This window comes from Saimiri boliviensis, chromosome 9 (assembly GCF_048565385.1).
Source record: "Saimiri boliviensis isolate mSaiBol1 chromosome 9, mSaiBol1.pri, whole genome shotgun sequence".
In the NCBI taxonomy this organism is placed as follows: Eukaryota; Metazoa; Chordata; class Mammalia; order Primates; family Cebidae; genus Saimiri; species Saimiri boliviensis.
The window spans coordinates 106191712-106213018 of NC_133457.1; the positions used below are offsets into that span (position 1 = coordinate 106191712).

Sequence of the window (21307 nt, forward strand, 5' to 3'; positions counted from 1 at the left end):
AAAGTATGGCTGCATAAGGGATTTGGGATCCTGCTGGTTCTAGTCCAGCCACATTCCTCTATGAAGCCACCTGGTGGGACTAAGTCCCAGCATGAAACAGAGCAGTAAATGCATAGGACCTTCAACTGAATTTTTACACACACAGATTCAAACCCAGCTCATTCTCTTGTTTCTGGAGTGTGCTTCAGCAAATCATAGCCTCCCACAGGCTTGGCATGCTCTTGTGTTAAATGAGAATGCATCTAGTGCTAATTTGCACTTGCTGTGATTTGAGAATCTGTTTTAGACGAGCAATCATGGATGTGGGAAGAAGTTAGGATACTGTTGAGGTTGTCCAGGCAAAAGATGTTACTATCCAGGAGTAAGATGGTGGCACTGGAGACGAGAAAAGTATATGGATTAGAGAGAACTTCAGAGTGTAGAAAAAAGAGAACTTTGTGATAATTGAATATAGAAGGTGATGTGTAGTGGGAAACCCAGACGTTGCTGAGATAGGAAAGATGCAGGAATAACTTTGAAGAAGATGAATGAATCACTGCCTTCTATTTCCATCAGTGTCTTGAACATATGGTTCATGTCAATCTCTTCAACTATGTACCCCAATACATTGCATTTATGGGTTTGCGAACTTGAGGGCCATGATGTGAAAGGTGAAACTTGATGAAAATTCAGCCTCTAGGCAGAATGGGACGGCAGAATGGGACTGCAGAAGAATTGTCCCACTTTTCTACTTGCCTCTCTGTAAGTGCAACATTCCTAGCCTTCCTTGACATCTCAGTCCCTCTCTCTCCTTCATGCATCCAGTGTGTCATCTAGTTGATATTTGCTCAGGGTGGCTGGAAAAATATTAAAGATAGATCAAGAAAAGTTATAGATTAGTCTCAAACCTTTTGGAAGGCTGAAAGGTTTTAATGGGACAGGCTGAATGTGGCAGGTCCATTACGTTAGGGAGAAGACAGGGATGAGGCTTTCCCAGTTAAGTCTGTTTACCACACGTCCCTTTGTCTCTACTCTATGTAAACTTTGTGCTGGATGGTCCTTTTAGTGGGAAATCGAAGGGGAATTATCTGTTAATAGTGTTTACTCTGGGCCCGGAACTTAAAGCTTTTATCATTCACACAACCACTCTTTTAACCATGTTAATTATCCACAGTGTGTTAACTTAGAACCTCTGTTGTAAAATCTTGATGGAATAAATGCGTGGATGGACAGAGGGTCTTGGTTGATTGGTTGCATTTTGCCCTCTGAAAGCAGCGAATGGCCATCCCTAGTCCACTTATATCACTGTAATGCTGTCAGAGTACATTCATTCATCCATCATTGAGTCAGGGTCTGCAGGCCAGGCTTCTGCAGGTGGTGGTCGATGTCTCATTATCTGGCATCTCTGGAAACCCTGGACTAATTTTTTTCCCCCTGATCCCACATCATGTTCATACTCTATTCAAATTTGATCCATGGGTTAAAAAACTCTTTGCCCCTACAGATTTTGCCTGTTCTTTCCTTAGTGTACCTCCACGCTCCATCCCATCTGTGATACTGTATGCTACCTGTGATATCTAATAGCAACAGCTGACATTAATTGGATGGTCATTGCATGCCAAGCACTGTGATAAGTGTTTTTACGCATCTTATTATTTGATAGTTAAAAACATTCTTATAAAGTTGATACTGTGGTCATGTTTTCCAAAAGAGGAAGACACTCAGAGAGCCTAAGTCACTTGCCTAAGATCAAGTAGCTGGTCAGTGTCAACCTATGCAATAGGAAAGACTCCATGCTAGGCATATTAATAAAAAAATGCTGAGGGGAAACAAACTTGAAAATTCATTAATCTTACTTAATAGCATTAATGCCATTTTATAGTGCAAGAAACAGAATCCTTGAGTGCAAATGTCTCCATTAACGTTTTATATTTTAACCTCAGACTTTATAGGATTGATATAAAAGGAACTAATTGAGTGTTTGGGTAAAAATGTTCTTATGACATTGACCAGCATCAACTCAGGGCTGGGTATATGCAAGGATATATGCAATAAATCACCCTCTTAGTGTCTTTCATGACAAAAATATATGCTTCCTTCAAGTAAGAGAAGATATGCAAATCTGTCACACGCACTTTTTTGCCTAGGCTTCTAGGAATCTCAGGAGATATGGATAGCGTAACCTTAAATTAACTACCTATACTAGGCCTCTGGTGCAATGATTACTCTTTACTCCACTATAAGATTCTTAGACTAATTTAAAATTTCTATTTAGGGCCAGGCACCATGGCTCATGCTTGTAATCCCAGCACTTTGGAAGGCCAAGGCAGGCAGATAGCTTGAGGTCAGCAGTTCAAGACCAGCCCGGCCAACATGGTGAAAACCCATCTCTACTAAAAATACAAAAATTAGCCAAGCATAGTGGTGCATGCCTGTAGTCCCAGCTACTTGGGAGGCTGAGACAGGGGAATCGCTTGAACCTGGGAGGAGGAGGCTGCAGTGAGCTGAGATCACACCACTGCACTCCAGCCTGGGTGACAGAGTATGACCCTGTCTCAAAAAATTAAAAAAAAATTTAAATTAAATTTTAATTGAACATGTATATATACATGGTCTTATATATACACATACATCTATATATATGCATGCTAAAATATTTGTGTGTAAGCACATATACTGAATACTTGATCTATATTTAAATTTCATTAAATTTACAGTTAAAAATTTAGATTTACATACTCAAGTGTTTCCAGAGATACTTTAAAATTTTCCAATAAATGAATTATGTTTTAACTCTCTCTCTGTGTGTGTGTGTGTGTGTATTAGCAACTATACCTTTATTTGAATGGTCTTTAGGGGTTTGCAAAGAATCATCACACCTACCATTTACTTATTACAAAGGTCCCAGTGAGTTTGAAGGGCACATCTCCTGCTATTTGACAGAGGGAAAACTGAGGTTTAGCAGGCACGTATTCAGTCCCTGGAGCTGAGAAATGGAAGAGCCAGTTCTTAACCTCATGGATACAACTTCCAAATTCAGAAATGTCTCCACTTTTTCACCATTTGAGGGCAATCAGTCCAAGCTGCATGGGGTTCCCTACTTTGTAGGGGCCTGATGGAAGCAGCGACTCTGCTATATGGAAACTTAGGCTGCTATTTCCATGAGCTTTGTTGGGACTGGAGTCTGGAGCATTTATCCCTTAAGGCCCAGGCTGACAAGATTATCAGCTGTCAACATTTGGGTAACCTTCATCTCCCTTTCCAAATGAATTCAAATATATTTGCACGGGAAGGAAAATGTTCTTGCTCCCTCAGGTCTCATACCATGATAATAAAAACTGTAGAAACTGTAAGTGAATGAAAAAATAAATTAGCAACCTGGGAGAGCTCATCTTGATATCTGTACAAGGTGACACTCAGGGAATTTCTATCTTACCTGAGGAGAGAACTCTGGGCCCCAACAGAGCTCCAGCAGGGGTTTAGTTTTAAGGCTCAAATAATGGAATGGAGGCCCAAAAGAAGAGAGGTCCAAATGAATAAATGAGCCCCAGGAGATGGAGTGCACTGAGAAGTGGGAAGGAGTTCCAGGCAGATAAATGGGGCAGGGAACCTAGGCTCTAGTGACAGACAAGAATTGTGAGTTGATGTTTACCACATAGAGATTTTCCTAAGGAGTAATAGAGAGGTTGTGATGATAATCCTGGAATCAAAGTGTCTAGTTCTGTCTTCCTTTCCACTTCAACAGGGCTCTGCAGAGCTAATACAAGCCAGAAATTGATTCCTGATAGAGACTACAGTGTGAAGTCAGCAAACGGTTACATGGGGGCATTTGGGTCACAGCTTTCTGTTGCCTTGGCTCAGCTACCAGTGGTGGGTACAGATCTAGGGTTTGCTGAGATAGGGAAGCATTGCAAGACCATTGCTTTTCAGGGCGGAATAGCAGCACATGGCGTTTCAGACATTTCTTTACCATTCCTCCACAGAGGTAAAGGGGAAAAGCTGTTACCAAAATCCCTCCTTCAGTGTGAAGTAACTGAGACTCCATGGGATTCCAGAGGGCCTCTGGGTGTTCGTCCATCTACTGACAAAAATGTAGTCACTTTGTGAGACCAAGGAAGTAGCATAGGTGAAGGCACCTTGCTTAGTGTCTGAGACACAGCAGGCGCTCAATAGATTGAAATTCCTCAGGATTTGTGGTAGGAATTGTCCATGTTCTTTGGGAGGGGCTCAATCAATTGAAATTCCTCAGGGTTTTTGGTAGGAACTGCCCAATGTGCTTTGGGAGGGAGTCTGGGTATTATGAGAATATAAAGGGGAAGCTTAGTCATCATGGAAAAGTGTGGTAGTCATTGGGGAAGTTCTCAAATATTCCAGCTCTCCTAGCCACATAGAAGGCATTTCCTTATTCTTTTTGAAATTAAGTGTGGCCATGTAGTTAGACATGGCCAGTGGAATGTGAAAATGCCATGTACCATTTTGTGTGGAAACTTTTAGAGCCACTGCCAGATTTGCCACATTTTTCTTTCTCTGACTTGCTGCTGGTGTTAAGATGGACTTTCTGTTACTCTGAGTTTCTGAGTGACCCATTTCAAATATATAGCAGGACTGATCCACTGAGATGTTGTTGTTGTATATTACTACAGAATAATTTAGTGTACCTTAACCAGTATAGCAGTTATTTTAATAAACTCACTGATGGGGTGTCCAAGACCCAAACTGTCATGTGATCTCCTGATGATCTTAACTTGTGCCCTCTAGAACCTGGATCTCCTACAGCTTCTCATTCCATATCTATCTAAGGTTTTCACATGTGACATGTGAACAATCACTGAACTAACAAGAAAATTAGGGAATGGGGTGGAAAGGGCAATATCACACCCAAAAGATAAGATCAATTGTGCCAAAGGACTCAACAGGAACAGATATCTGGCTTGAAACTGTCAGAGACATTGGAACCAGAGCAACTCTGTCTTGAATAGGGGCTCCACTCCCAGGAGGTTAGGCATTCTAAGTCATGGGAAGAAACAGGAGGTTGGCATGAGATACAGGTCATAAAGACCTTGCTGATAAAACAGGTTGCAGTAAAGAAGCCAACCAAATCCCACCGAAAGAAAGATGGCGACAAGAGTGACTGCTGGTCATTCTCATTGCTCATTGTATGCTGATTATAATGCAGTAGCATGCTAAAAGACACTCCCACCAGCATCATGACAGTCTACAAGTGCAACGGCAACATCAGGAAGTTATTTTATGTGGTCTGAAATGGGAGAGGAGGCCTCAGTCCTGGGAATTGTCCACCCCTGTCCCAGAAAACTCATAAATAATCCACCTCTTGTTTAGCATATAATCAAGAAATAACCACAAAAAGGGCCAACCAGCAGCTCATACTGCTGCTCTGCTTATGGAGTAGCCATTCTTTTATTTCCTGATTTTCCTAATGGACTTGCTTCCACTTTACTCCATGGACTCGCCTCAAATTATTTTTTACAGAAGACTCAAGAATCCTCTTTTGGGGTCTGGATCCAGACCCCTTTCCCATAACAAAACCATGTATGAGAAGTTAAACTACGAGGAATATGGCCTAGGGTGAGTCACAGGTGCATCAAGGCAGTCAACAGCTGGGACACAGACACAAGTCCTAAAGTCCTCCAGAGTGAGGAAGGTGTATGCCTCCACGTGGAGTTTATATGCCAGGTAAGGGTGCTCCAAACCTCTTCCCACTCAGAAGAGGAGCCTTTGGAAAGTAGCTAAAGGAAAAACAACAAATAGTACAACTGTAATGGTATAAGGTACTTCAACATACACGGTCTCATTTACTCTGTCCCGATTTTTTTGAGGTAGACCATTAATCACATTCTCCATCTTGAGATGCTAAGTAAACTGAAGTTCACATAGTTGAGAGCAGCCGAAATTCAAAGCCAAGTCTGTCTGATGCTCAACATGCAGCTCTTTCCACTCTACCATGCCACAGAAAACCCTTCCATGCGCAACCATTTCTTTAACAGTGTTTGGATGCAACTGAACATAATGTCTTCTAATTCATTGAGAGACACAGAATTGTCTCCGACCTAGCTCTACCTAGATAATCCCAACTATTATAACGTGATTACACTGCTAGCATCGTGACCAATTCAACACAGCATCTGGCTTCCAACTGCTCTCAAGAGGCAACTGAGTTCAAGAACTGGAGGAGGAAGTAAGAGAAAGAGAACAATTACCCTGCTACTTCCCACTTCTTTTATTTAGCTTAGCATTTGGCAGAAGCATCATCCAGGTTAAACGTACCCCTACATGATGAAAAGGATATGACAAGAAAAGAGTTTTAGCCTCCGCAAAAATAGAACATGTGTAACAGCATTGCCCAACAAAAGGTGGCTTCTGATGGATATTTGCATGAGTTTTCCACACTTGTTTTGCATCCAACCGTTAATTATGGTCCTTTCAACTTCACAATTACAGCTAATGGTGGTGAGGATGCAGGGAACAGTAGATTCAGCAGACCTCATTCTGGGAAGTGTGTGACGGAAACAATGCAAAACTGCACCCACCCGCTGTTTACAACGGAGACAGCTACCCTGGGTACCATTTGGAGGATCTGGAGGAAATCAAGGCTGCCCGGGAGCCTGGAGCTTGGGAAATGAGACATCTGAGGGAAAAAAATCTTACTACTATGATGGGAAAAAGGGTCCTTTAGGACTCTTCTGTCTATAGTGAAATGGCTCAAACCACATCTCTCATTCTATACGGAATGAAAATTCAGACTACTGACACTTATTCAGTGACTTTCATTATTCAAGATCCTTTTCTTAATTAATCCTCAAAAAGATTGTGCGAAGTATATATTACTATTTCAATGTATAAGTTGAGACTCATCGACAACAAGAAACAATTCATAGTCTCATTCATCCATCAAATGATTATTAGGTGTCTATTATGTGTTAAATATTACACTCAGCATGGAAGATGTAACAGCCAACAAACCAAAAAACCCAAACTAACAAACCACAATTTATTACCCTCAGAGCTCTCAGCAGGCGGTGGGAGGCATGCAGCACCCAACAACACATGCAATTAAAAAATATATATCCAGTGTAATATAGAAAAACAGTGGGTAAACATATGAGTGAGTGCTGGTGGGTGGTTCTTAGGTAATGTGGTTAGAACATTCTCTGGAGATGTGAGATTGAAACTGAGGTCTGAAAAATGGGAAGATACTAGTTCCGCCAACAATGAAGAAAAGATAGGTGTAGGTAAAGTACACCCTGAATGTAGGCCCCAAAGTGAAGAACATGTTGCAATGTTCGAGAAATAATGTCCTAGGAAAGGTTCAAGGCAGGAGGCATAGTTACAATCTAGCAGGCATGTCCAAACCATAGCTGAAGAACAGTGATAGGTTCTGGGCAACTCTTTCTGAGGAGAACATGGTGGGGAAAAGGAGCCTTTATGAGAAAAGGGTAAGTAGGATGAAGGATATTCAGAAATTACGCCATGTGCAAAATAAAAGAAGTAATAGCATGTTAATTATCAATGAGAAATAACTTGAGTGGCCAGAGGAGGGTAGCTGGTAATGTCATATTTTCTCTAAAAGGCTAACATAGGAAAGAAAGATTTGATTTGTTCAAATCAATACAAGTGGCTACAGAGGGAGAGTCAAGGAGACATAATTTGGTTTTATATGGGAAAAAAGTTTCAATAATTTTACCTGCTCCACACAGGAATCAACTCCCTTTCACTCCAGCAATTTGCAGTGATCAAGCTGAAGCAATATAATGTCTTGCTAAGAATGCTTTACTGGAAACTTTTCTTTTTTGGCTTCTGGTATAGACTAGCTGATACTTCAAAGTCCATCCTACTCTACGACACTACAGATCTATAAAATTGCTGTGTCCAAAACAGATGTTTACAGCATGGTCTAATTCATAAGAGACAGGTGCTGTGAATGAGGCATCAAGGACAGTGTGCCAGGACAAATGGGACTACTCTTGTTATCTGTAAGAAAGCATCAATGGGTAAATGTGAGATTATTAACTGGAAGAAAATTCCCAACCCAAGTGCCTCTGAACAACTCACGCTTCATGAAAATGCCTGCAAGAACTCTGAGCACCATGTCTTATAATGCACACCACACTTGAACTCTCCATGGTGTTCACAGGGCTGGATTAAAACACTCCACATGCACAGATCACCAACGAGTCTACAAAATGTCTTTATCCTCACGTTAATTATAGTCAATATTTAATGACTGACTTCCACATTCCTAATGTGAAACCTAAGGATTCATTACTTGATACATGATTTCACTTATTTATTTATGTTCTCTCCCCCACTTAGAATGAAAACTCAACGAGATCAGGTATCTCTGCTTGACTCATTCCTGCATTCTCAGCACTCAGAAGAAGGCCTTTTTTGACATATTGCACGTGTTTGATAGATGTTTCCTTACTCTATTATATCTAATTATTTTAATAGTTTACTGAAAGTCACACAGCTCCTAGGGTTTTGTATGTAGGCAGTGTGGTGGTAAAGGCTGAATTCATAGCCACTCTGCTAGGCCGACAAACCATCCTTAACATCCATACAACAAAGATGTCCAGATCCCAGAATTTTCCTACCCTGTCCTGACTAAAGCTTGCAGGTAGGGTAGGGAGCAAGGAAATTTGCTGATAGTAAATTATTCCACCTGGCTTACAACCATCCTGCCACAGATGCCCATTGCTGCTTTCCTTTCAATTGTTTTAGTTTAATAAACTTTATCTTATCCTTTGTCTTTAATCTTCTAGTGATACAGATAAGGCTAATTCTAATTTTGTTTGACCTAAGCTGTTTTTTTTCTTTCTTTCACAATGGAGCCAAACAACACTTTTTTTTCCCCACATCAAATCTCGTACTTCCATCTTCAGGCTTGTTTTAGAGTTCTGATTTTCATGTTTACTTATAGTTTTCTTAATTTTCTCCAATTTTCTTTGTTGACTGTTTTTTTCTCAGATTTTTAAGTATAGATCAGAGAGCTGACTTTATGTTTAAAAGAATGATACTTCTAAATATTCGCAGTATCAGAAATAACAGAGTAGTTATATATTCCCTCTTGTCTAACACGAGAAAATGAGCAGATTTTTATTTACATTCATCCATCTTCCAACTCTGTCTTAGTTTTTGTTGACAAAACAGTGAATTACAGATCCAGACTGGAACTGTTAATTTTTTACATTTATGCTTCTTTGCCTCAAGTAGTTACGTTTTATATTAACCTTCCATTTGGTAACATAGTTAGAGCCATTATTGAGCATTAATGCTATGTTTAATTAGTTTTATGCTCACTGTTGGTCTTCTTATTCTATATTTCTCAATTCTTGATTTCTTTATTTTGATTCATTGCTCAGTCAATTGCTCTGTGAATGATTTATTTGAAGCAGGGAATGTGGCAGTCCCTGGATACTAACAATGTCTTTCTGATGTATTTGCACAAGAACAACAACTTGGCCGATAAGGAATTTGTGGGTTATAACACTTTCTCCTCAAAAAATCCTCCAGGCTTAACGTCATTGTCTGCTGCCCTCTATGATATGGAAAAATCTGGGAGGGACCAGGCAGAGATCCGTTAGGCTGAGAATGGCTGTTCTGCTTCTATGACCCTTTCACCCAACTCTTTTCAGTAAAATATAATACTAAAGACAGTCTTTTGAAACTGTATAGCTTTTCCTTTGCCAGAAAAATACAGCCTCCTGAGTGCCCAGCCCCCATTGCTTTTCCTTTCTCTATTCCTGTGAGGTCAACTGTACCCGCAAGACACGTGGCAAAAGCACTCACCCAATTCCATTCCTGCCTGTTTTGTTACTGGGAATCTTAGTTCCAGCAAGAGCACATGTGCATGGCGTGGAGTAGAAGGCACAGGCAATTAAATGGCCTTGTTCAACTTTGAAGCAGTGTCAAAACTGCTTCTGAGATGAGGCAGTTTCAGAGTCAGAAACTTTTTTTTTTTCTCTATGGGAAATCCCTGTGTCTTGAAGAAGGAGGTCTCTGATGTGATGTTTGGGGAGCAAAACTGTCGGAGGCGTCTGAACCTGAGCAACTCCCTCTTAAACAGGAGCTAGGAAAAATGAGGCTGAGACCTACTGGGCTGCATTCCCAGGCAGTTAAGACTTTCTAACTCACAGGATGAGGCAGGAAGTCGGTACAAGATGCAAGCCATAAAGACCTTGCTGATAAAACAGCTTGCAGTAAAGAAGGCGGCTAAAACCCACCAAAACTAAGATGGCCACGAGAGTGACCTCCGGTAGACCTCACTGCTACACTCTCGCCAGCATCATGACAGTTTACAAATGCTGTAGCAACATCAGGAAGTTACCCTATATGGTCTAAAAAGGGGGAGGCAGGAATAATGAACCCCTTGTTTAGCATATCAAGAAATAACCATAAAAATGGGCAACCAGCAGCCCTCAGGGTTGCTCGATCTATGGAGTAGCGATTCTTTTGTTCCTTTACTGTCTTAATAAACTTGCTTTCACTTTACTCTGTGGACTCACCCTGAATTCTTTCTTTCATGAGATCTAAGAACCATCTCTTAGGGTCTGGACTGGGACTCCTTTCCTGTAACAAAACCTCTGTGGTTGGCTCAGGACCAACCACTCCCATGGTGAGGAAATTGCTTTTGATGTGCATTTGCTAGTGTCCTGGGTTCCATAGCTATGTTCTATTTCTAGATTTTTATGAGTATATTAGTGGGAAGAATAAAGTGAAGCTAATTCTTTGTCTTCCTAGCACGAAAACTCAACCACACCTTTTGACACGTGCCAAGAGCAGGGAAAGCCACACCTTCTTAGAGTTGTGCTGAACCGACAAACTGGCCAGCGTGGGATGCTGAGAACCGAGAACAAGATGAGCCCCAGACGCTTCTGCCAATTTTTATGTCTTCCTGCTCAATACATCCTAGTGCTTCATGCAGCAGGAAGACCAGATGGACAGGTGGAAGGCAGTCTGGCAGCTTCTCTTTGTAGTCTTATGCTCTCTGTGAGGAGTGTTGCTTGAACCGGTAATAAATGCAGAACTGAAATACCACAGTGGAATTTAAATGGATACGTGGACATTCTAAATGTTAATTAGTTCCTCAATCCAGGTTTCTCACCAAGCAATGACTGCCACTGACAGACTAAACGCTCTATCCTGGCCACCCAGAGCCTGCAGGCTGTTCCCCACAGACTTCACTGAATCTTGCTTCTGTCTCAGGCTTCCCTTCCCCAGCAAGCTTCTCAGCTGTCCAGGTTATACGCTGCATAACATGGCGCGTGACAGATTCCCTTACATGTCTATAAGGCCTTGGAGGGCACATACTACATAACCTTAATGTGAACTGTAGGGCTTAGCATTTGTCAGTGTTTGCTAGATGTCTGTTAAAAGAAATATGCCCACTTGGATGGAAAATCCAAACTCACATAATAAAAGAGACTAAAGATATTTAGCTTGCAGAAAAGAGGATCACAAGAGCATGTTTGTATAAAGAAGAAAAGGGAGTTAGAAAAGATCTTATGTAACGGAAGGACTATAAACCAAGAAGGTGGTTGCATTGGTTCTGTAGGATCCTAAGAGTCTGAATCAAGAACAATGTGTACCAACTTCAACAGAAAATATTTCAGTAAGTACACTGGAAAGCCTCCTTAGAGACACAGCCCACTCCCTATTCTAGAAAACAGTAAAGCTACCACAGAGATAAGTGAGTTCTCTGTCATTGGAGGTATTCCAGAATAAGCACTAATGCCAGTTAATTGGTGTTGTAATATTGATAGAACCATTGTTTTGCATGTGTTTGGGGTTGTTGAATGACCTTTGATATCCTTTCCAGCCCTGTGGTTTTCTGGTATTATGACTGGTGCCAACCCTTGACCAAAGAAATATTTGACACAATGGTTACCTTGTCTTTGGAGAAAAATTATTTTCTAACGTGACCAATGGCAATGACATAGTGGATGTTAATCATGGATCAACTAAACCACGCTTAGTGCAATCCTAGATAACAAACTGATAGATATTATTATTACGTATGAAGACAATAAGCTCAGAGAGGTCATGTAATTTCCTCAAGTAAAGCATCATCTCTATACTGTAATGCAAAAATGTACAAAGGTTTTCCATAAAAAGTCATACAATAAATATCTTAGGCTTTATGGGGAATATAGTCTCAGTTACAACTGTTCAACTTTACTGTTAAGCATCAAAACAGCCATAGACAGTATATAAATAAACAGGCATAGCTGTATTTTTTTTTTTTTAATTTAAAGGCATGAGGTAGGATTTGGCTCCTGGGCCTTAGTTTTTCAACCTCTGCTCTAGAGCCCTGCTGAGTTATCATTTGAGAATGAGAAAATGCAAACAAGGCAAGGAATGGCCTCCATGTGGCCATACTTACTCCATTGGCTTTGCTGAGTGCCTGGAAGTAGATGCTGTAGCTTTTCAGGGGAGAGAGAGGAGGATTCCAGTAGCCATTGTATGTCTTATTGTCACCCACTGTAAATGGCTGTGTGACAGGCAAGTTGGCAGGCTTCAACTCAGCAGCAAAGTAGTGTAGAGAATCGAGGCTGGAGGCATTCCGATAGCTCACAGGCACCGAAAAGCACTCAATAATGTCAGCTGCCCTCCGTGACTTCTGAAGTCGCTCCTCCTTGACAACCAGCTGATAGACACTGGACAGGAAAGAGGAGAGGCAGATGGATCAGCAACACTCTGGAAGAATGAGCTTGTTAGTTCTCGGGATGTCAACTAAGTTTCTCCTATATGGAAGCATTGTTTCTGTCCACCACAAAACGTTAGTCCTGAGCTTCAGACTTCCAAACCTACCATATTATAGAACTTTATGTCCACTTAGCTGCCTCAAAGCCAGTTCACACTGGACACATCCAAACTCCACTCAGCCCCAACCCCTAAAAACCTGTCTGCTCCTCCATCTACAAACCTGACTGCTCCTCCTTCTACATTTCTTTTCTTAGTAAATGGTAGCACCATGGGACAAGTGGCCAAAACTTGAATCATCCTCATGAGTGCTCATCCTCAGTTCTTAACTCCTTAGTTCTCATTCTTCATCTCTAATCTGTTGATTTGACTTCTGTAGGTTTGCATCTGCCCCACCTCTCTTTTCTCCTTCCACTGATAATGCCTAGGTTGGGTTTTTTGCCACCTATCCAGATTCAACTAGTCTCTTTGCCTCTAATGCATGTGATTCATGAATCAGTCATCCTAATCATATGCGTCCCAGTCATGTAGCACTTTCCCTCTTCAAACACTTTCACAGGCCTTCCATTGTCCAAATTATACAATCTAAACTCTTCATCTTGGCATTTGAAGCCCTCTGTGCCTGTCTTCTGTCTTCTGATTAGAAGGTCTTCTCCTGGTGTTCCCATCTTCCAGCCACTCCAGACCCCATGCTATTGCACAGACATCTTTTCGATCTCACCTCGTGCCATTACTGACTTATGCTTCCTCTAACTGCAGAGCCCTGCATCCTGGTCACTTCTGTTTTCTTCCAAAGGCTGAGCATGCCTTTCACTTCCCTATAAAGCCTGTCCATATATGTCCAGTCTGGATGGATTATCTCCCTCTGCAGTTCCCCTAGAGCTCACCTAATCTCCATCTGCTTTGTTTTCCAATAGCATGAGATGGGACTACTCTTTCCCTGGCTGGATTGTGACCTTTTACAAAGTATGCACTGTGGTTTACTTATCTGTGCATCAATCTCCACCCCCGCCCCACACTGCCCAGCAGGATGCCTGCCACCCAACAAGTGATCAATGAATGCTTGTTCAAACGAATTACATTGGATTGAATTAAAACTGAAAGCAAGCATGAAACCAAATCTGGTTGGATGCAGAAACCCTAATCAGATAAACAGCGATTGCCCTGAGTTCCTGCCTAGTAATCTGATATTGTTCCCTTCAACTTAGAAGGATGTAAGAAGATGCTAGTGTGTGAATAGAGATGACTGATCTTTTATTGAATATCAAGTGATATCCAATGTTAGACTCTCTTTGTACAGTTATTTTAAAGTTTGTAAGTTGGATAACATTATTCAATTTCTTTGAATGCCCCACAGTTTATATTTCTCTTGAATAAATGTTTTTCTTTTAGAAGAGCTTTATTGCACAGATCTTTGGGACGCATGATCTAGAACAAAAGATCAATTGCACAAAGAGTGCTCACAGGAGACTTCTGTGAATTAACGAGGTGGTTGCAGGAGGGGGACCCAAACCAATCATTTAAACAGGGCATAGTGAACCAGCACGTGGTTTATAAAAATGAAACACATTGCAGGCTACCGTCCTTCAATCAGACTATCCATCTAAAGACACTTGATTAAGGAGTACAGCTTGGAAAATGACAGAGACACAGGACTATTTCATTAAGGAAAAAAAAGGCTATGGAGAACTTCCCTAAGAAAATTTGACACGTTCAATATGACAAATTTTCCTCTGCATTTTCTCAAACATGGGAATTTTCAGGCATGCAAAAAGGAAGGGATGGGCATATGAGGATATGCCACACTTACATGAGTGCAGGTGGCAGCAGCTCAATGACCATGCCTGCTGTAGTATGTACACATCTGAGTAAGAACCTGACAATTCAGACTGCATGTGAGTGACATGTGAGCGGATTTGGCCAGTCTTTCAAAAAATGCACACCACACCTGAAGGTGCACGATTTCCAAGTGAGGACCTGTATGACCCAGGCATCTAACTCCAAATGAGTGAACATAACATTCAGATGAATGTGGCTAACCTGAGTGTTTAGATTTCAAAATAAGTGTGTGTAACATCTGAGAATGTTTTAACATCCCCAAGTGTGTGTGGGTGTGTACCATTTATGTATGTTCATAATGCCTGTTGAAGTCAATAAATCTTTAAATTATGATTTCAATAATAATTTCCTCCTCAATGCTGGGGTCCTTCTCAATTGTGCAACTCCGGTGTTTATCAGGACAGCTAAGCTCAAAGCAGTCAATGAAAAATAGCACAAGGACTTAACCCAAACCTAGAGGTTGCAGGGCAGAAGTGGACGGGTGTTTGTAACAGAGTTTTCAGGACCTGCACTGCTTTATATATAACAATACATTCAGGTAAATTTTTGAATTTGGCTTGAATGCTAATAGTGGCTCAACCAGTTGAGGGTCCATTACCTGTGAGACTCTGATCTGTGAGGGAAAGGGCAAAAGCAAAAGAGTGACTTCATGAAGCAGGCAACTTCCTGGGCTCTCCTGCTGAAGCTATCAATAGCACCTAAGAACACTGCATTGGATTTGGGAGCATGTAACCGATGCAGCCTTCATATCCTCTTGAGCAGATTAGAAGGAGCCAACAGCTTCATCCCCAAGGCCAGGGTTTGGAAAGAGCTGGGAGTTCCTACTTTCTTCTGAGGGCCGGCCTATTCCTAATCACCACTTGGATTGATCATGTCTACATAATAAGGCCTTTGTCTTGGTTTCTCAGACAGTCTTCTCATTCTACCTTAAATCCTTCTATCATTTCTCCCCTCTAAATTGAAACCCCTGAAGCCTTGGGAGCTTCCCTGGGGCTGAATCCCGCTCCTTGAATCACTTCCTATTGTCTCTGGCCCTCCTGTGATGGGATGGATCAAGAGGAGCCACATGGCTGGATTCATTTACTGCCCATGACTGATGTAAGATTCCATAGTTGTGGCCACCAAGAAGATAGGTTCTTACTGGGCTCTGAACACTCAAATGCTGCCAACGTCTATTAGAGACAGCCGTATCTCTGTGGGGTCAGCCTGTATATCCTCATCAGCTCTTTCTCCCCACCAATCTGATTACTGAAGATCCAGTTGTCAACTGAACCAAACTCAACAGCCAGATCACAGATGAGGAGGCTGAGGCTGAAAGGTGAAATGACTCATGAAGGTCAAACTGCAGCAAAAGTAGAAACTCAAACTTTTCATTCATAGCTCAGTATCCTTTCTATATATATATGTTTTTTCTTCTATTTTTCTTCTCTTCCTACAAACAATAAAATGTATAAAGGACCTTCCAAGCATTTTTTTTTTAATTTGGCATCCTAAACTGCTTAGCTCTATCCCAACCAACTCCATATGAAATCACAAAGAATAGCAAAGGATATATATTTTTTTGGTTTAAACTGTGCAGTCAACATATGGTTCACATATGATTGTGATTACTGTGCCAAAATATACCCAGCAACTCCTCCAGGCCCATGCATCTGCAGCCTGTCCATTCAAAAGCAAACCTGCAATGCAGCCAGAAAAATTTAAATCATGTTGTTAGATAAATCTGTTTGCCAGTGGATCCAGCCTTTCTCAAAGACCACAGAACTCTGATTGAAGACGGGGAGAGAAGAAACAGCACTTGCAAGTTGTGTAACTTTCCTTTCCTGACACTTTTTAGGAAAGGGTGGGGGAAAGAAACAAGAAACTGAGTATTATTTTTATTTCTTGTCGTAGCTTCATTCTCATTCCCTCGAGAATACATTCATCTAAGAGCATGTTCTTTTCAGCTTGCTGGTAATGACAAAATCTTATCCATATGCAAATGACCTCCCTTTTGGGGTCCTATCTCCAGCTGAAAAACAGTGTTTTCAATAAACTATTCAGGATCATCTTTAAAGAGAAGGGATTTTTTTTAGTAGGAAAATTCTAATAACATGAGAGAAGAATAACGTAAGACACTCACCGCACAACACATAGCACTTACTCATACATTTTATCCTCTTGTGACACCGTCTCTGTTTCTCCCAATGAGAAGATTGGGCATTTATGATCTTCTTTTTTTATTACTTATCCCAAGGATCTCTTCTTGCAAGAATCTAAGAGCTATGCTGTGAACCCAACTCATTTCATTCACCCTAAGGTGCCTTCTGTAAGGTCAAGGAGAGTTTGTAATTTTACTTTCAGTATCTCCTGCTGTCCGTCCAAGGAAAAAACCCTCAGGACTTCTCCACGGGCTTTGGAAAACCCTGCTGCTTGACCATCTCCCTCCCTCTACTCCTTAAGCGAATGGCTTAAATGGTGGCTTGAGATTCTCAAACTAGATTCCACTGAGGGGGACCAGGGACCTATCAGAGCATCCTTCCATCAATAACAGTTCCTGTGGCCCGCTTCGTATATCTAGAAAAGTCTCTAGCCAGGAGCTGTATCCTTTCAGAAGGTTGAAATATGGTGACAGATGGAGTGTATGCTTTAGCTCACAGGTAGAGACTGCCCACCTTCAGAAAGATGTGTATTTTAGTCCGTGTTCTCCCAGAAGGAGGCATGTCTGAGTTCAGGTTATTCCAGAAACAGACCCTGAGCCAAGGTTTCACTGCAAATGATGTATTGAGGAAGGAGTCCCAGAATAAACTAGTAAAGGGGTGAGAGAAGCAAGAGAGAACATGGGAGGAAGTGGAGCAAGGGCGTGATATCAGGTAAAGTCCCAGTCTTAGCCTGATCCCACAGGGAGCTCTGGACCATAAATTATACCCCCAGAGTTTGTCTCATCTCAAACCAAAGGCTTTTGAACTTCCAGTGCCAGTCAGTTACTGGTTATGGCTGCCCCAGAGAGACATAAACTCTAAGGCACTCCTAACTCTGTGTGAGGGTCAGACAAGGTGGCTCTGGTATCTTAATGGCAACAGCCCACAGCAGGTCACACCAGGGAATCATTTACATCAAGGCACATGGAAGCTGGGGGATGGGCACACAGCAGAAAAGGGGAGGTGACAGGGTCTGGGTGGCCACCAAGAGTGGTTCTGACAGGGCAGTTTTGGACAATGACCATGTGAGACTTGTGAAAAGATCAGAGACCTATTTTATGAAGGTATTTTCCAACCTTTGTTTCCAGCACCGCTCAGCTGAGAGAGATGATAGCCTCTCACCAGTCATAGTGGCTTCTCCATCACTGATCCCTCAAGTGAGAGCAGTGAATAGTCATCTCAGAATCTCAATGGAGGGTTGCTCAAGATCAATAGGTTGCTCAACTGTGGCTGCATATTACAATCACCAGGGGGCTTTAAGAATGCTTCTTCCTTGGCTCTGCTACAGATCAGGGGAATCAGAACCTCTAGCGGTGGGACCCTAGCCTCAGTACTTTTTATAAAAGCTCTCTAGATAGTTTAATGTGCAGACCTAGGTGATTCTGATGTTTATATCCTTGCCCTGATATTCTGATATTTGTACCTGTATAGCCAACAAGGGCATTCCCCTTCAGTATTCTCACTCCCTTGGAAAACACTGATTTGAGTCATCCTAAATTCACCAAAGCATTAATACATAATTACCAGTATTCTGAGTCGTTGTACACCATATCTCCGGATTTATTTCTTTCATAGCTTTTAACATAATTGAAACATGTCTTGTTTAATTATTTGTTTACTGACTTTCCTGCCTGCCCACAAATAGGCTGCCAACTTCATGAGGTCTGAGATCTTACCATCTAATTCATTGCTTCTAAAACCATACTAGCTAGACACATAATGGTTTTTCACTAAGTATTTCTTAAAAAAATAAAGTTTAAGAGCACATCAAGTTAATTCTCACCACACACCTCAACGTCCTTCTACCTGCTGCTCCATCTGCCCACAATGCCTTTTTTCTTCTTCTCCATCTTGAGACCTCCTCATCCAATCCAGATTCAGATCGAACACCATGCGTTCTCTCTTGACTTGCAAACCAGAGCTGGTTTCTCCTGTTCTCACAACTTTTTCTCCACACTTCTATCACAGCTCTCTCTATGGTGTACTACAATGATGCCTCTGCCCACCAGGAAATGTTTATTGAATACCAACAACCTACTAGTAAATATGCTAAGCTTATTTCATTTGTTATCTCATTTGACCTTCACAACAATTCTAAGAGGCAGATACTATTATCATCATTTGACAAAATAAGAGAACCAAAACATAGAGAGGCTCAAATTTTTTTCCAGGGTCACACTGTTATTTCATTGCTAGAGCTAAGATTTGAACCGAGGCAGTCTGACTCCTGAACCCTCAATCTTAACTACAGGACTACACTGCTTTCTATTACACAGAAGGTTAAGGCATCAACTTTATTTTACTCCACTAAATACTTTGCTTTTAAAAAACAACAAAATTCTATATCAAAGAAAATATAACACTTTATAAAATTTGAAAAATGAAGAAAAAGTGTTTCCCTAATTAAACAATCATAATGTGATCATCAATGAAATGTTGGTGAATCTTTTACCATTCTTTTCTTCTGCAAAAACAACCTCTGATTTAATACTGAAAATCAATGGAAGAAAGCTTTTTGCTTGTAGATATTCATCTTCTAGTCAACTTGGTTGGTTTGCACATACAATTTTTATATTATATACAAAAGGCTCCCAATATCATATATCTTAAACTATTCCAGGAGGTCTAATGATTTAGCAAACTTATTCACTAGAAAGCCCTTACTATTGACATTGCTGAGAATAACCAAATGTACAAGAACTTGCTTCAAGCACACTAACTCAGAATTAAATGGTTTCCATATATCTCTTCTTTCAAAAGTTGCTTGACTAAGTGATTGATAAGAACTTGTAGCACTTGGCTATTCATGGCCATGACAGGGAGCCACAGGAACATGCGTAAATGCACTTCTTTTTGAGGCTTGCTTAACCTGGCTGTCTGTAATGTGCTGTCTCTCATGTGGCAAGGTTAATGCCATTTCCCAAGATAGTAGAAAGCTGCTTTGTCTCTGTGTTTTTCTAGATTACCTCAGCACCCTGTGCTGACCAGGAGAGCTATGGGAAAGGTCCCACATAGTAAAAATTGGCATTAGAGTTGACTCAGATACAGAGAGTGATGCCTCTAGCCATCAGAAATGGTTAATCAACAGAAAGTAAAATCTGTTTAGCAAAGCAAAGATTTATGTAACACATCTTTAGTGGATTTTAATAAAGCAGATTAAAACACAACGTTACCATGTACAAACTCAGGTTGTAATCCAAGATCTACTAATGCCTAGCTACCTGTATGACCTTAGGCAAGACACTTAATCTTGCAAGATACAATTATTGTCCCTTTTAATCCCTCTTTCTGGGTTTATATGTCTATCTCCCATCTTGTTTTTTTAAGTTATCATAATTACACAATTAAAAAAATATTTCCATAGGTTATTGGGGGAACAGGTGATGTTTGGTTACACGAGTAGGTTCTTTAGCGGTGATTTGTGAGATTTAGGTGCACTCAGGTATCACCTGAGTAGTATACACTGAAGCCAATTTGTAGTGAGGGACATCTCCCATCTTCTGTGTGCTTTGCTGTGAATAGGGGCATCAAAGACCTCTTCAGAGGGTTGCCTTAGAACTGTCAAACACTTCTTTGCTGGTGAAGAGGGCTTGAGAATGTAAGTCTTGATCTCCCCTAACTCATACCCATATCTGATTCTAGGCTAGCATTTTTCATTGACTGCCTTAGACAGAAGTAGGAAAATCCTGCTCCTCTGACTCAAAGGGAACAGGTTCAAGGTGCAATTCACTCTACAGAGGATCACACATTGGTTTGGGTTCTTTATCTTCCCTGTTCTGCTTCCCTCTGTCTTTTAATGGTTTGTACTGAGAATGCTCCCTTAATAATAAACCACTTTTAGCTCATAGGTGTGCTTCTGAGAGAACTCAACCTAAAATAATCTCTATATGGCTCCGTTTCCTCATAGTTAAAAATTATGGGATGGGCCTTCATGAATGGTAGAATGAGTAGCTTGGCACACACTCCCCCCAAAAAGCAATAATTAAACTAGACAATATTGTCAATATCAACCATGTCAGGAGTTGCTGGAGAAAAATTTATAAACACTGGTATTATAAGAGAAGAAAGAACTCAAATAAAATCTAAGTTTCCATCTTAAGAGAGTAGAAAAATAAGAGCAAATTAAACCCCAACAAGAATAAAGAATAAAAGAATAGGAATAAAGATCAGAGTAGAAATCAATACGAGAGAGACCACAAAAGAAGACTGAAAAATCAATGAAACAAACTTTTTTTTTAAGATCAACACATTTAACAACTCTTTACACTGACCAGAAAAAAAAAAAGAGTTATGACATAAATTACCAAAATCAGAAGTATAAGAGGGGACATCACTACTGACTCTGCAGAAATTCTGTAAAAAAATTTATACTGAAGAACACGGACAATATAGATGAAAACAGATAACTTACCAAAACTAACTTATGAAAAAGAAGGAAATTCTAATAGACTCATAACAAGTGAAATAGTTAAATTAGCAACTACAATCCTTCCCACAAAGAGAAGTCCTGCTCATAATGGCATCACTGGTGAAATCTATCAGATATTTAAAAGAGAAATAGTTCTAATTTGTCACAAACTTTTCCAGAA

The 21307-nt window shown here is 40.8% G+C and overlaps 1 protein-coding gene across 15 annotated transcripts in view; it reads right to left on the reverse strand.

The window, feature by feature from the left end:
• PTPRT (protein tyrosine phosphatase receptor type T) overlaps nt 1–21307 on the reverse strand; it is a 1134111-nt gene that overhangs the window by 233249 nt on the left and 879555 nt on the right. For all 15 annotated transcript variants that reach the window (XM_039479697.2, XM_039479693.2, XM_039479696.2 and 12 more), the window contains exon 12: nt 12380–12653. In XM_039479697.2, coding sequence (XP_039335631.1) covers nt 12380–12653 — 274 coding nt within the window. The remainder of the gene's footprint in view (nt 1–12379; nt 12654–21307) is intronic.